The sequence below is a fragment of the Plectropomus leopardus genome, chromosome 7 (genome assembly GCF_008729295.1).
Source record: "Plectropomus leopardus isolate mb chromosome 7, YSFRI_Pleo_2.0, whole genome shotgun sequence".
NCBI classification, from domain to species: Eukaryota; Metazoa; Chordata; class Actinopteri; order Perciformes; family Serranidae; genus Plectropomus; species Plectropomus leopardus.
In genome coordinates this window covers 14,720,737-14,735,439 of record NC_056469.1, presented here as the reverse complement: position 1 = coordinate 14,735,439, position 14,703 = coordinate 14,720,737, and the positions used below count along the sequence as shown (strand labels likewise).

General features: G+C 40.9%; 2 protein-coding genes across 6 annotated transcripts in view; both read left to right on the top strand.

Moving 5' to 3' along the window:
- The window catches only part of LOC121945453 (protein MTSS 1-like), a 55,513-nt gene extending 47,565 nt beyond the window's left edge, over window positions 1-7,948 (top strand). Inside the window, exons 10-16 of one of the 3 annotated variants that reach the window (XM_042489623.1) lie at window positions 336-465; window positions 2,285-2,398; window positions 2,794-3,039; window positions 3,231-3,455; window positions 4,835-4,994; window positions 5,468-5,725; window positions 6,014-7,948. In XM_042489623.1, the coding sequence (XP_042345557.1) occupies window positions 336-465; window positions 2,285-2,398; window positions 2,794-3,039; window positions 3,231-3,455; window positions 4,835-4,994; window positions 5,468-5,725; window positions 6,014-6,564 (1,684 nt within the window). In that variant the 3' untranslated portion in view covers window positions 6,565-7,948. Of the gene's footprint in view, window positions 1-200; window positions 466-2,284; window positions 2,399-2,793; window positions 3,040-3,230; window positions 3,456-4,834; window positions 4,995-5,467; window positions 5,726-6,013 lie in introns of all 3 variants that reach the window. The other 2 variants (XM_042489621.1, XM_042489622.1) reach the window with 2 other exon arrangements.
- A 2,589-nt stretch (window positions 7,949-10,537) lies between these two features.
- Window positions 10,538-14,703, top strand: part of tmem65 (transmembrane protein 65) — a 73,976-nt gene continuing 69,810 nt past the window's right edge. Inside the window, exons 1-3 of one of the 3 annotated variants that reach the window (XM_042489439.1) lie at window positions 11,939-12,139; window positions 12,266-12,305; window positions 12,419-12,750. In XM_042489439.1, coding sequence (XP_042345373.1) covers window positions 12,453-12,750 — 298 coding nt within the window. In that variant the 5' untranslated portion in view covers window positions 11,939-12,139; window positions 12,266-12,305; window positions 12,419-12,452. Of the gene's footprint in view, window positions 10,703-11,938; window positions 12,140-12,265; window positions 12,306-12,418; window positions 12,751-14,703 lie in introns of those variants that run through there. The other 2 variants (XM_042489437.1, XM_042489438.1) reach the window with 2 other exon arrangements.

Below are 14,703 nucleotides of genomic sequence, written 5' to 3'. Positions count from 1 at the left end.
TAATTGTTTCCCACCCTGTCTCCCCCCAATCCCCTGATTCCATTCTGTCCCTTTTATTCCTTTTTATCCCTTTCTTCCCCAACCTTCCTCCTTCAATCCATGTCTTTGGGTGCACTTGATTCTCTTTACCCCGTCTATCACTGCCAAACTTCTCCTTCATCTGGTCCTCCCCTCATCCCTCACTCCTTCCCCTTTCACAGTAGTCTGAACAGCGTTAACAGTAGTGACTCCAGGGGATCCAGTGGCTCTCACTCTCATTCTCCTTCCTCCTCTTCTTCCTCCTCTTCCTCACACCACCTCTTCCACCACCATCACCCCCGCCACCGGTACCGTAGCTCCACGCTACCCCAGCAGGCCCCAGCCCGGCTCTCGAGCATCTCCTCCCACGACTCGGGCTTCATTTCTTCATCACACGACCAATACACATCGTCCAAGTCATCCTCACCGATGCCAGCTGAAACAAAGGTAAGAAAAACCCTCAGCTACCCACACTTAACCATAATTTTACCTCTAAGTGTGTACGCATGGTTGAAACAAGACTATAAAACCACATACGCTCTGTGATTTACAAGTCATTGTAGTCAGAGACAGAGAGAAAACCCCAAACCAGCAAGTCTTTTCTCACACATCTCCCCCGTCACTATGAGAGGCAGTTAACTGGCAGCAGTTAGTGTATGTGATCATGGTGAAGTCATTTCACTGCTATTATTATAGCATAAATGCTCAGGAAATTAGTCTGCCTCCTTTCTAGCCCAGGGCAACACAGGTCAGCCCCATCCTGCTATTAAAGCGCCGACCGCTGTGACAGACTGTGGTTTGGCTTGAACATACTGCTTGTTGTATTTTCATTAAAAGTATCACAGTTAAAATGACATGTTACAGTGTCGACAGTGGCTTTTACATCGACCAGGAGCTGGGCTCTATGGGCAGATCTGGTAGTGTCAGTCTTATAGAACCATCTGACACAAAGTTTCAGACAATTATTATTGTGATAGTCCAGAGGATTATCTGTGTGGGGTTTGTGGTTTGAGATCAAGCGTGAGAAGCGACTGCACTAGCTTACATTTTGTTAGCACGCCAGCAACCAGAGTTCCCCCATCCAGAACACATTGGTATAGTTAGACTCCAAGTTTTTATGATGCAGTGAAGGTGGTTTGGCAAGTCAGTACCTGACCCATTTGCTGTACAGTCCTAGGAATCAGCCCTCACATTGCCTCATTGGTAGTGCAGTTACAGTAGTAGATATTTAAAAGAGTCTCATGGCTAAATGGGGCTTAAAGGGAATTACTTCTTACCCAAAGGTCAATAAGGCCATGGCTTACACTTACAGTTTCAGTGTGTAGGATTTAGGGGGATATAGTGGCAGTGATAAAATATAAAATAATTTGTTTTCTTTAGTGTATAATCATCTTAAAACAAGAATAGTTGTGCTTTTTCATTATCTTAGGGGGAGCGGAGTGTGTAGGATTTAGGGGGATATAGTGGCAGTGATAAAATATAAAATAATTTGTTTTCTTTAGTGTATAATCATCTTAAAACAAGAATAGTTGTGCTTTTTCATTATCTTAGGATGAGCCATTTATATTATTATTATTATTATTCATACCGTTGCAACCGCTACTATATAGGGAGTGGGTCCTCATCTACAGAATACAGTTTGCCATGTAGCGCCACTGTGTTTCTACAGTAGCCCAGAATGGACAAAGTCAATACTGGCTCTAGATAGGACCATTTTTATATTATTGTCGGCTACTGTAGTTTGCAGCCCCACTGATGAAGCTGTCTGAAAAACACTGATTTCTAACGAGAAACGTTAGAAACGTTCTGCAGCTGGCTCCCAACTCAAAATCTTATTTTTGGAGGACAGCATGCAAGAAGGTTCTCTCTCTATAGGCATGTATTCATTATCAAAATAATGTAATAACATTAACATAACCAGGGCTAATAGATCTCTTTAAATATCATGTGTCACACATGTCGAGCTTGTGAGGATACTGTTAACATCCTAAAGAAGAACTTTGCCTGTGCTTCCTTTTAACAACGCTCCAACACTCTTGATGTCCATGCAATTAATGCTGGTATGACTCCCAGTGCAAATTCTCACTCGCCTGTACTCCTCACTAACTGCTGAGAACCGTGGAAAAGTTTGCTCTTTAACAAACTGCTTCTCTCTGCATCTCCCTGTCTACCCCCACCCCCCCATATGTCTCAATTTCTCTGCCCTCCTCTCTCCCTCTCGTCTCGTCCCTTTATTGCCTGCTTGTTGCCGCCCTCGCTGTCCCAGCCTTGTCCCAGTTCCAGGTCCTCAGAGGTATCAGAGACTGGGCAGCTCCACAGTGACTGCAGCTCTCCCTCTCCTCTAGCTGCTGCTAATGCGCCTCAGCACGCCACTGACAAGGTGAAGCACACTTACCAGCCATAAATCTTAACCCTCTTTGTTTCAACAGTACACCCACCACAGCTTCCTCCCAATAAACTTCAAACTCGGCTGTGTATTACGTCGACTTTAGTTTATCTCAAATTTACAGCGGGAGCCTCCCCGGCATGGGCATTCATTCTCAAGTTTCCATTTAGTTTAGCATTTGTGCCCATTTCCTTTGTTGTGTTGACATGATCAATATTGATTCCTTATTATTTCTGTGTTCATTTGAGTGATTTTTTCCCCAGTATTGTGATCTTTTTTCTTTTTATTTTCCACTGTTTATCATTTCAGTAATTTATCCCATTATGTGTTTGTTCTATTCTGTTGGTTTCTGTTATCATCCCGTCTCCTACTGGTGTGCACACATCCAGTTGTCCAATGGTTTTGACCACTACAGTCCGGTCAGTTCCCCCTACATGCATAGCAATGGGGGCAGTTTGGGCTCAGGGTCAGGCACTGCCTTCCCCTTCTTCCCTCCTTCCTCCTCATCCTACACCACCTCCTCCTGCCCCACTCGTTCATGGTCACGTCCCGCCTCAGCCCTGCTACCAGACCACCCTCACACCTGCATATTGGGCTCCCCCATGGTGCCTTCATCAAGAGTTCCCAGCTGGAAGGTTTGTTTATCACCTCAGCCTTTATGATCAACAAACAACGTGCAAGCCTTTTTCATTTTTTAATTGTTCAGTGTGATAATGAAACAATGTAGTTAATCAGTTTGCTTCTCTTAAATGTTGATTGAATCTGAAGACTATCATAGAGAAATGTGAAATATCAGCACTGAACACTGATGTGTGTTCCTTTGCAGGACTGGGCTAAGCCAGGCCCATATGACCAGCCCGTGGTCAACACACTGAGGAGGAAGAAAGACAAGGAGATGCCAGCTGTGGTGGACAGTAATGGCAGTCTGAGTAATGATAGCTGCCCGTCCTCAGGCCCGCCTTCCATCTCGACCTTAGCACCAGCTCCAGCTGTGCTACAAACATCAGCATCAGTGGAAGAGAAGAACAGAACCGTGGCTGCTCCTCTCAAGGTCAGTTATAGTCTCAGTCCCATTCACACACAGCCTGCTGTCATTTAGCCAATCTCATTTTCAACCAGACATTTACTTTTGATATTTATGGCACATACTAACTTTTCTGTTGAGCTTCTTCATTTACCATTTTTGGTAACACTTTATATTAAAGTACATACATTTACCACCAATTAGTGGTTAATCAGCATGCATATTAGTAGCATATTGGCTCCTTAATAGATATGTTTGAAAAACTCTGTATTGGTCCATTAAAAAAGATACATTTCTACTTGTGTTGACTTTGTTCTTCCAAATAAATAATAATAAATAAAAATAAATAATAAATGCAAATAGAACGTCTCCATCTCAATAGACCTCACTTTTTTTAAGGTTTAACCCATCACTTGAGAAAAGGTTCTGTGAATTGCAGCAGTTAAGTGCTGAAATGCATTTACGAAATGCTAAGAGGAGGCAATTTTAGAATGGGGTCCTGTGGGGATCGATGAGTTTCAAACTGCTCGCGAATTGATTATGAACATGACCTCACTTTTGAGTGGGGAACATATTCTGTATTAAAATAACTTACTTTAGAGTTAATTGGACTCTATAAACACCATTTTGTGTTTTGTTACTTAAGAATAGACTGTTAAGTGTTTTAAGGAGAATGCAGTGTTATCACCTCTTAAGCTCACACTGAACAAAGCACATTATGATAAGATCAAAGTTTATGTACAAGAACTTCCTTACGTACTCTCAATAAACAGTATTTAGGAGGTCATTGAGGAAAAACTCTTAAGACTCAAGAGACTTAGTAGTTGTAGAGTATGTTCATTTGGAATAAGGCATTAATAAGTGCTTGAAAAGTCTAAATCCACTAGACTCTAACCAAAGAGAGGTGGGAGAGTTCAGTGTTGGTGAGAATTTGGCTGTCAGCCTTAGTACTACTATACAAACTCTACTTAGTGTAGAGTCATCTGATTTTTACTTTGCTATTTTATGTTTTTAGATGCGAAGGAGCCTTATATGATTTCAGACATTCTGTCTGTGAAATCATTCGGACTCCAGCAATTGCCATTAAAATACCAGAATCGTTCAGTGATATAATTACCCCTTAATTCTGCCAACACTGGACGTGAGGCCATCGGTGTCGCCTAAGTTTCAGCTGACCTCACATTCAACTTTCCAGCAGACAGATGTTTTTGTAGTCCTGGCATTTAGACCACATGAATGAGCCTCCCACCACTACAGTAATGTTCCCACTTAATGACTTTCATGAGTTGTACCTAATGATTTAAATGACTTCAATGAATTGTGTCTGGCTGTATCCAAACACTGAGACTTTCAGACTTAACCAAGTGTTTCTTTTTTTTTTTTTTCTCATTTGTTGATTGCTCCAGGCTGGTGAAATTGAGGCCCATGAGGAATTGGCTCTGGCTTTATCCAGAGGTCTGGAGTTGGACACCCAGAGGTCCAGTCGAGACTCCATCCAGTGTTCCAGTGGCTACAGCACACAGACCAACACACCCTGCTGCTCTGAGGACACAATACCTTCACAGGGTAACACTCTTGAATCTAGTTGCTAAACTTTTGAAACTGGAATTATTTTCCATTCTTGCTTGATATGTGATATTTGCCCAACATTCCAAATTCTCCATCGTCGTATTTTGCTCTTCATAACGCGCTACATATTCTCTATGGGACACAGGTCTTGACTGCAAGTAGACCAGTCTGGTACCCACATTGTTTTACTATGAAGCCAAGTTTATGGAAAATGTGAAGAATGTTGCTTTGCACTGTTGCGCTGGAATAAGCAGGGACGTCCTGAAAAAGACGTTGTCTGGATGGCAGCATATGTTGCAACAAAACCAATATGTACCTTTTTAACCTCAAGTATTTTGTTTTTGTACTGCTTTCAACTGAATTAAGTTTAACACAACATCCCAACTTTTTTGGAATTGGGGTTGTAGTATCATATAATGCAATATCTTGTTATATCAGTACATGTTAACCTCTCTATTTGTTCTTTCTAGTTTCAGACTATGACTATTTCTCAATGGCCGGAGATCAGGAGCCTGAGCAGCAGCACTCGGACTTTGACAAGTCTTCCACCATCCCCAGAAATAGTGACATCAGTCAGTCCTACCGACTCATGTTCCAGAGCAAGCGGCCGGCCTCAACAGCCGGCCTACCCAGCACACAGACTCCTTACCATGGACAGGGGGCCTACTCTGCAGGGCCCTATCCCCCCACACCGGTCCACACTGGGGCTTATCCTCCTACCCCGACAGGTACAGACTGCACTGACAGTGTCACAACTGGATAAGTATTCTCAAATATTTCAATTTTTACTTTCTTGATGTCCCATGTTGATAGTTTATCTGGTTGATTAATTACTCCCTTAGTATATTTTCATCAGAAGAATAGTTGTTCTGTAATTTTTTACCTTCTTTCTCTTTATGTTTTTTATCATCTTGTTATTCTTGTTAATGAATAATAATATACTAAAATGTACTTTATTTGTAGTAAAATTAGATTTGTTAATGTCTCAAATTCTCATTTGTGTCTTATCATTGCAGGCCCCTGTTCTGGTCAGGGATTTTATTCTGGATCCAGCTCCCATAATGCCTCTGGCTCATACTCTACAGGCCATGGTCCAGTTATTGTCACCCCTGGGGTGGCCACCATCCGCCGCACACCCTCTTCAAAACCCTCCGCCCGCCGGTCCGGCTCCATTGTGGGCACAGGCCCCATCCCTATTCGCACGCCAGTCATCCCAGTAAAAATCCCCACGGTCCCAGATATGTCTACAACAGTTAATGGAAGCAGGAGCGCAGAGGAGACGGGCGGAGGAAGAGGAGAAGAGAGCCCAGATTCTCCAACCTTTGCAGGAGGGGAGGACGCTGGCACGCTGCCTGTGATGTCCTGGAGCGGTCAGGCTACGACCAATCCTCCCACTGTACCTCAGCCCAGCCAGCAGCAGCAGCAGCTTCACCTTGAGACAGGACAGGAAGGAGGAGGACAGGAGGCGGGGGAAGAGTCAGAAGGCAACATGCTGGTGGCTATCCGCAAGGGGGTTAAGCTCAAGAGAACTCTCACTAACGACCGTTCTGCACCACGCATCGCATGATGACGTGACAGTAGAGTTATGTGAGCTGGTGTCACAGTAATGAGGCTCTCTGTTCATTGTTTGTAAATGAGGTCAAAGGCTTTAGAAAAAATATTGCTCATAGAAATGCGATGTACAGAATCAAAAGGCTTCTCATGAGAAATCTATCCTGTCCCACATGCAGTGTTTCTCATTCTGTAAATTTTCACTGCAGAAGCCATCTATAATGATTCTACAAAAAAAAAAAAAAGTGATGCCATCTTTCAGGTTCACATTTTCTGATTTGGCTTATGATACCTCAGAAAGTATATAAAGTCAGTTTATTAAAATGTTGGTTTGGACCTAAAGCGCATCACTGGCCCACTTGTAGATCCATGAATAAGTCAAGTAACTACATGGGCATTTACGAGTAGCAAGACAAGAACTAATTTCTCATAGAGGTCCTCGAAAAGCACTAAAATGTTTTTGCAAATCAGAGCCCAATGACAGTGTAAAAAATTAACAAGAGAGGGACAGAGTTGTATTACACTACAGTACGTACATTTCCTTAAGGGAGGCAGTAGACGTATTTTACACACATGTATCCAGTATTCTTCCTGAAGCAAAGGGTAGGACAAGGACAATGTGTCTGCCTCCTTTCAGTGTAAAAAGACACTGTATGATATGTGAAAACGCTCATTGTTTTAGTGCATTGTACCATCATTGGACAAATAAGCGTCCTAACTGCCTAGTGACTTGGCACAAGGGGCGCAATTACCAGTGTAAGTACTTCACAGCCTCAAGAGAGCAATATTCAGACGCACTATAAAGTCATGGCTCCAGTGGTCGGATTTTGATTGCACAGTTTGGGATCTCCTGAATTACAACGACGGCTTACTTGGAGGGTCGCCCTGACGGCTGCAGGAAGGTGCTGCGTTGTCAAAGCTGTCTGCCGTTCACAGTTCAAATACTAAATGCAGTATGTCCACAACACAGGCGGCAGTATGACCAATACAGAGAACTCCTCAGAAAGCAGAACTTCAATTAAGTCAAAGTTGAAGGAGATGACAGTGTGATTAAAGCATCACATGGTTGATGCCATGACATTAAGAGACACTACAAGTTTGCCTGTTTTAGTCGTTTTAGTATTTACATGATTTGTAAATAATTTTGCACGTCTCTGTTGGTGTGTCACACTTTTCCTTCTGCCTCCCCACGGTGCCACAGTCATTAAGTTTCACACGATTGATTTCATATAATGATCTTCAAAGCCCATTACATTGGATGTGAATTGGTTTTATTTTTCTGCATTTTTTCCCCAGTATGAATCTCATTTAATCTGCAATATCTACATGCTGAGCTTTGTAGAACTCCTCAGTTGTTTGTGTTTATATATATTAGCCCTTATAATATACATATATGTGTGTGTGTGTGTGTGTGTGTGTTGTGTGTGTGTGTGTGTGTGTATATATATATATATATATATATTATATATATATATATATATATATATATATATATATATAAGCCCCTTCTTTTTTTGTAGCATTCATTAGCCACACTGCAACCTGCTGCACATTGATTGCTCATAACATTACTGATAAATGTCAAAGTACAGATGTGCCATGTCGAAACCTCAACGTTAATTGAGATTTATATAAATATTATGAAACATTTTATAGAAGTTAATAAGGACACATGTTTTTGATGTTTTGAACGTTGCCATACTGGTTTTATTATACTGTCTGGTTGCTGTTATATTGCAGTCTTTGTTGTCTTCTTCGAAACGCATGTAGCATGCATGCTCGTTTCCTTTTGATTAATTAAGTTTTTACATCTGTCATTTCCAGTTCCGGTGTTTTGAGTTTCTGCAATTGCATCAAAGGTGACAAGTCCAGTACGTACATATTTTGCTACCTTAAAAATCAAAATCAACTGTATAATAAGAAACACATGACAGTAGGTACAATTTAAAATGTTCTGTTTTTCTGGGCAGTGAGGTGTTTTGCATATAAAGGCTTTGCCTCAGACTGCAGCGTTGTTAGACTATAGGCTGAAACATCCCTGATTCATAGTCTGTACTTTAATTTGCTTTTCAGTTCAAGCACTGTGAGACCATGGCTACTAAAAGATGTATGAAACTGTAAATGTTATTTAGCTGTATAAGTTAGTCCACGAACTCACACATTTTTAATTTATTTTCTTCTCCTCAGTCTTTAAATCCTGTTTTTTCTCAACCTATTTTTATACGTATATAAAATATCAGAGTAATAGAGTTCTTTCCGCTATCCATGCATGTATTTTGTGATGATGTGTTGTTCACGACCGTCCTGATATGTTTTTTTTAAGTCCCATATTTCACACATATGCATAATTGCACTGTATTTTAAGAATTGCATAAATGCTGACTGGTTTAAAATGATCAGCAGACACAACGAAGTGTGTTTCTCTGAGTTCCAGAAGTCTGCAACATTTTCAAAAGGTAAACAAGTCTTGGTTTTATAATGGAGAGGCCTGCATCAGTATTATAGGTTCATATTTTGGGACAAATGGTATTTGCATGATGCAGAGCTGCGTACGCCTCAGTTCAGTTGAGACACGGCATTTTCTTCAGAATGAGTTTTTTGAATCATCATTTCATCATTTTTAGAAATGAATACTTTTCTGTTAAACACATGTTTTGGAGCAGCTGAGCTGAGAGCGTACTGATAACAGCCCTGATATGAAGTTTGCTGGAACAGATGGCGAAATGCAAATTTGAATGTTTGTGACCCAGTTATTTACAACTGATTTCAGGTAACATGTTATTGAACATCTGATCTTATTAAATTTGAACAAATTATGTGCTGCCCACAATGTCTGACCTGCGTTTTCCAAAGACATCTTAGCATGAAAATCCAGTCTGTTTCTATATAATAAGGACGTTTCTTATGTATGAAATTCTACAACGGCAAAAGGAGGAATGACATAAGCAATATCGTCTCTGTGCTAGAGTTAAAACCGTAGTGCGAACAGGGGGTGCACCACAAACCACTTGCTTACAGCACTGTTTGATTTCAACAGAGATAAATATTTCTGCTCAGATGTTTCTGGAAAACCAGTATTCAGTCTTTCATATTATTGATGATGTTAATATTTTTTGTTTGTTTTTTTTTTGGCCGTCCACCTGTCTAAAAAATATATTACCAACCTGTAATTTCCATATTTAAATTGCTAGCATAAATATATATATTATATCAGAGATGCCAGTATATCCTATGAATAAGAAGTTTATAGTTTGAGGGTTTGAAAGTACAGTTAAACCTGGATTCTAGTTTAGTTTTTAGCTTATTATTCCTCCTGAGGAGAGTTGACCTCTCTTGTCTGTCCCTGTACAGTTCAACAGGCTATGATGCAGTTTGTTTCAGGAAGTAAAAGGTTGTTATTTTTTGTGTAATGACAGCTTTAGCAATATAATAAAAAATATAAATTTTGCTTTGGCTCACTAACTTCTTGAATGTGTTTGTGTGCGACTTCTGTGTGTATCAAGCAATCAGTTTTTTATCTTGCATTCATCACTGAACTTTGGTGAATAGCTGAATAAAAACAACCTCACATCAGCATCCGTATAATAGCTGTTCTGGAGCTTTCTACCATATTGCACAGTCCTCATTAGCAGATTGCATTAATCGTGCAGCGATGGTAATGCACATTGTTGGGAAAGCGTTTGTGGAAGTATCAATTTTCAAGCTTCCAATTATTTCACACTGGAAGAAGTTGAACTACAGCAAAGCTGCACCTGGAGAGAAATCTAGTGTGGTAAACCAAAGCTACTCAAAAAAAGTGGTTCAAACTACTTTGCAAAAATAACCTCTCAGTGAGCCTTTTCTCTATGCAGACATTTGACTTGTGATAGGATAAGCACAGCTGTTCCCAATAACACTAATGACGGCTCTGTTAGCTTTGTTTTTACATACAACGGCCATCAGTCAGACACCTGCCTTAAAGCTCAGAGCATGTGGGATATTGAACCAAACAGGATTACTCAGTTTGCCAGCTAACTTCTGAAATAGTGTCCAATCAAACAATTTTTTAAAAATGTTAACAAATGGCAGTAATCACTTATGACAATTTGTGGCCAAAGGGGGCTCAATTATGGTATAGAAGAGGCAGTGAAATGTGGTTGTTTTGTGCCTCTGAGGTGAGTTTTGGAATTTTTTTTATAATATTTTCTTTTTTGTATCTTCTTGTGGTTGTTTTATGTCTCTGTCTACTCCTTTTTGTGTCTCTTTGGGGGCATTTTGCATCTCAGTTTTTTTCTGTCTGTTCAATTTGTGTCTTTCTGGTCCTTTGCATCTCTTTATGGTATTTTTGTGTTTCTGTAATTGTTTGTGTCTCTTTGATGTCTTTTTGAGGACATTTACCTAAGTGATATTCTAAAGAGTGACTTTAACTTCTACCAGAATCTTTTTCTGGTAAGATATTGGCACTTTTACTTCAGTGTAAGCTCACAGGTACTTCATCCATTACTGGTAGTTGCTGCACAGTGAGCTTTGTGATCAGTTGATTGATTGTGGCAAAGCTTTTACACATGCCCATCCTGAAAATAATGTTGGATATTGAGTTGGAAATAACGTCATGCACAGGCCCAAATGTAACTGATGAGCAGGATAACACGGGTTAAATGAATAAAGTCTCTATTACCTTACATTAGCATTTAAACCGATGATGTGCTTAGTTTTGTCCAACAGGGGGCGCACTTGTCTTTAACACCCAGACATGGTTCATAGCTTCTAGTCGCGTAATGCATCACTCCTCCCACAGAGGCCTGAAAAACTCTACTAATCAATAAAGTGCAGCCAAAACAATGAATCTGCCAATCTCCCACACAGAGGACCTTATGTAAAACATACATGAACCAAGCTTTAGATTATGAGTACAAAGACGCCTTTTCCTCTTTTTGTCTAAAGTTCAGTTCTCCTCCTCGGAACACATAACTTCCACATGGTGTCATATTTTCCTGGGGTGTGGACCGTACTGTTTGGATAAATAGTTCAAATGCCCCACGTGCATAATAGCTGAGGGAGGGATGTGCACACACCCAAACAGACAAACACACACTCCCATTATTAAAGCAGAATACTATATGAAACTATTTTTTTATTTTTATTTTTTTGAAATATCAGCTTAGACACACTGATTAGGTATAAAGTGACCAACTTAAACACGCAGGTCCATATTCGTGTTTTATTGTTATGACAGAGGTACTGTAGTATGTCATGAATACAGCTGACTGCTCTTGTGTACTGAATGTACGTACGCGTGGCGGTGCCGTCAGAGTTACGCACGGAGGAAAGCAGCGCTGCTATTGGAAAATATTTTCGGGGCTGCTGGCCGCTGACGTGCCCTCCCATCCGCCTCACACCATCCTGTCAGCCAGGGGTTACAGCAGCACGGAATATGCTCGCAAATATGTGATTTTGTACAAATCCTACTCGCAGTCAGGTGATTGAGGTCGCGTGCGGACATCGACAACATCTCACCGCCGGTAAAGAAGAAACGTGCGCGCGGAGCAGCTCGTGTATTTCTACGGTTCCTTGTGGAGGTTGTTGGACGGGACAGCGGAGCATCGACTGAGGTGCGTCCGATAAGACAAGTTGTAGTTTGATTTTTGGGCAGCGGTCGCGGTCTTTTGACGCTTTGTATTTCTCAAAAGGCACATACAATAGGCTCGTTGATAAATATTGTGTCATTTTTATGCCAGCCTCGTGTTTAGTCCTTAAATAACCCAGGCTGCCTCCAAGGTGAGGATGTGTAGGATGGTCTCATGTTAAATTACAGCAGAATAATATTTCATCGTGCAGGCTCAAAGTGATGACCGGGCCTGTTTGTTGTATTGTCCACTGTTCTCCACCAGGTCCCCGGTGTATTGCTCTACCTCCATCCCAGCGATGCTGCCCTGCCTGCGGAGAGTCCTGCGGCCCGCTCTCTCTCTGAGAGCCGGGACTGGGTCGGCCACAGCCGGACTCAGCAGCCACCAAACAGCCGCCGCAGCGCGGCTCGCCTCGGAGCCTCCTCTGTCCATGCTGGTGCAGCGGTGTAACCTGGGAACTCACCCGCTGAAGGAGCCCGTGGAGCCCCTCAACTCGCCCCGGGGAGCCAAGGAGTTTATTTATACTCTTCATCCGTCTGAGAGGACCTGCCTGCTGCGAGAACTGCACAGGTTCGAGTCCATAGCCATAGCTCAAGGTAGGTGATGTGCTAAATGTAATACAGCAGGAAAATCAGTGGAAATGCACTTACTGCAAGTCATGAGTGGTGTTCAATATACAATATAGCAGATCATCTGATGTCTTCATCACAAAATGTCTGCTTTTGGATTTCATATATTTCAGTTATATTTTTATCAAAACACTGCTTCATGTTTATTATAGCCAAGGATATTTATTTAAGTTTACTCGAACTGTTCCCATTCCGTTTATACAAAACATATTTATGTGATCTTTTTTTTGAATAGATAAACTTTTGATTTCAAATATTTCAGTGAGATTTAGTCAAAATATTGCTTCCTATTTACGGGGGCCAAGAATCTCTTTTATTATTATTTTTAAGTTTACTCAATTTGTTCACATTCAGTTTATACTAAGCATATTTACATTAAATTTTATTATTTGAATAGACACATTTCTGATTTTATATATTTCTGTTCCATTTTACTTAAAAATATTGCTTTGTGTTTCATTTCAATCATTTTTTGAATGTGCTCTATTAGAATAATTCATAATTGATTATTATGGTTTTGGCATCACAGTCTCCATAATCTGCAGGCCATAGTTAAATCTCTCATGCACACTTGACAGCAGTTATCTCTGGGGTTAGATATTCACCTGTCAGCATAATCACAATGACTTATGCAGTTCCAGGTTGGGATGAGATAAAGTAACCTCAAGTGTGGTTATGAGTATAATATTGGTAACATCACAGCTTTGATTTTGATCTCCTGATGGGTAACCGAAGTCTAAAAAAAGTTGAAGTTGCAGTACAAAGTCTAGTTTCTCTAAAACATCATACCATAGTTCCACAGAGAAGGACAACTAATCTCTGTGTGTGCAGCCAACCCTGACCTCTGACCCCTGACCTCCCTGAGAGGAGAATCTATTGGCAGAAATCAATACAGGATAATGCCTTGCCATCATTGTAATTCTTATTTCCACAAGCAACACTCATACAGTATTCCAGTAGGGAGTGGACTACAGTATCCCTCAGCACCTACGTTTATAGTTGTTGTGGCTTTCTGATGAAATGTATGGATGTGCAGATGTTTAAATATGCTATCAGATTATTTCCAAATTCATTTTTTCCAACAAAACATAAGAATGAAATAATGAGGCTGAAAGAGAAATACAGTTGATGTCCCACAGACACTGAGAAAAAGACGGAAGTGGGCCAATCAATACCCAGACTGAGGAGAGTAAAGGGACGGAACGAGGGAAGACATGAGTGATGATGAGGAGGCTCTGCAGAACACGAGGTTGTCTCTCGAGGAGTATGCTGCCCTGAGCTCCTGTCACCCTTCATATTTCTCTCCAGCAATAAAGACTTAAAAATAGATCCTCATAATTTTTGTCTAATGGCTTTGCGTTGCCTCCCTGCCACTGTTGGATATTGAATTTGAATGAACAATGCAACTCCACAGCTATTGAAAAATGAGTACATTCAGGAAACTTAATCAATACCCTTTTCATATTGTCAGTGAAGATATTGATGAAAAATAGATCCACTGTGCTGAGCCTGAGAATTGATGATAAAAGATTAAGTATTGTTGTTTCATACCTGCAGGTTGCAAGGGAGTTTATAGAGTTTGCCTTGTTTACTGTAGTGGCTTGTGATGGACAGATGATTCCCTTTTTGTGGGACACTCTGCAGGGTAGCTGCTGATATTTCTGACCTCAGAAGGTTTCATGTCAGAATAATCCTGGGCTCCCTTAAAGGAGCACTGTGTAGAATTTAGTGGCATCTAGTGGTGAGAAGTGCAGATTGCAACCAGCTGAAACTTCTCTCATGTGCCAAGCGTAAACTTCTGTTTAGGATTCCTTCAGTGTTCATTGTTCATAAAGTTTTTACCAAGGGGATCCCTCCTCCAGGACGGACAGACGTGCAATAGATGTCATAAATAATAATTAAATTACAGTACTGACATAA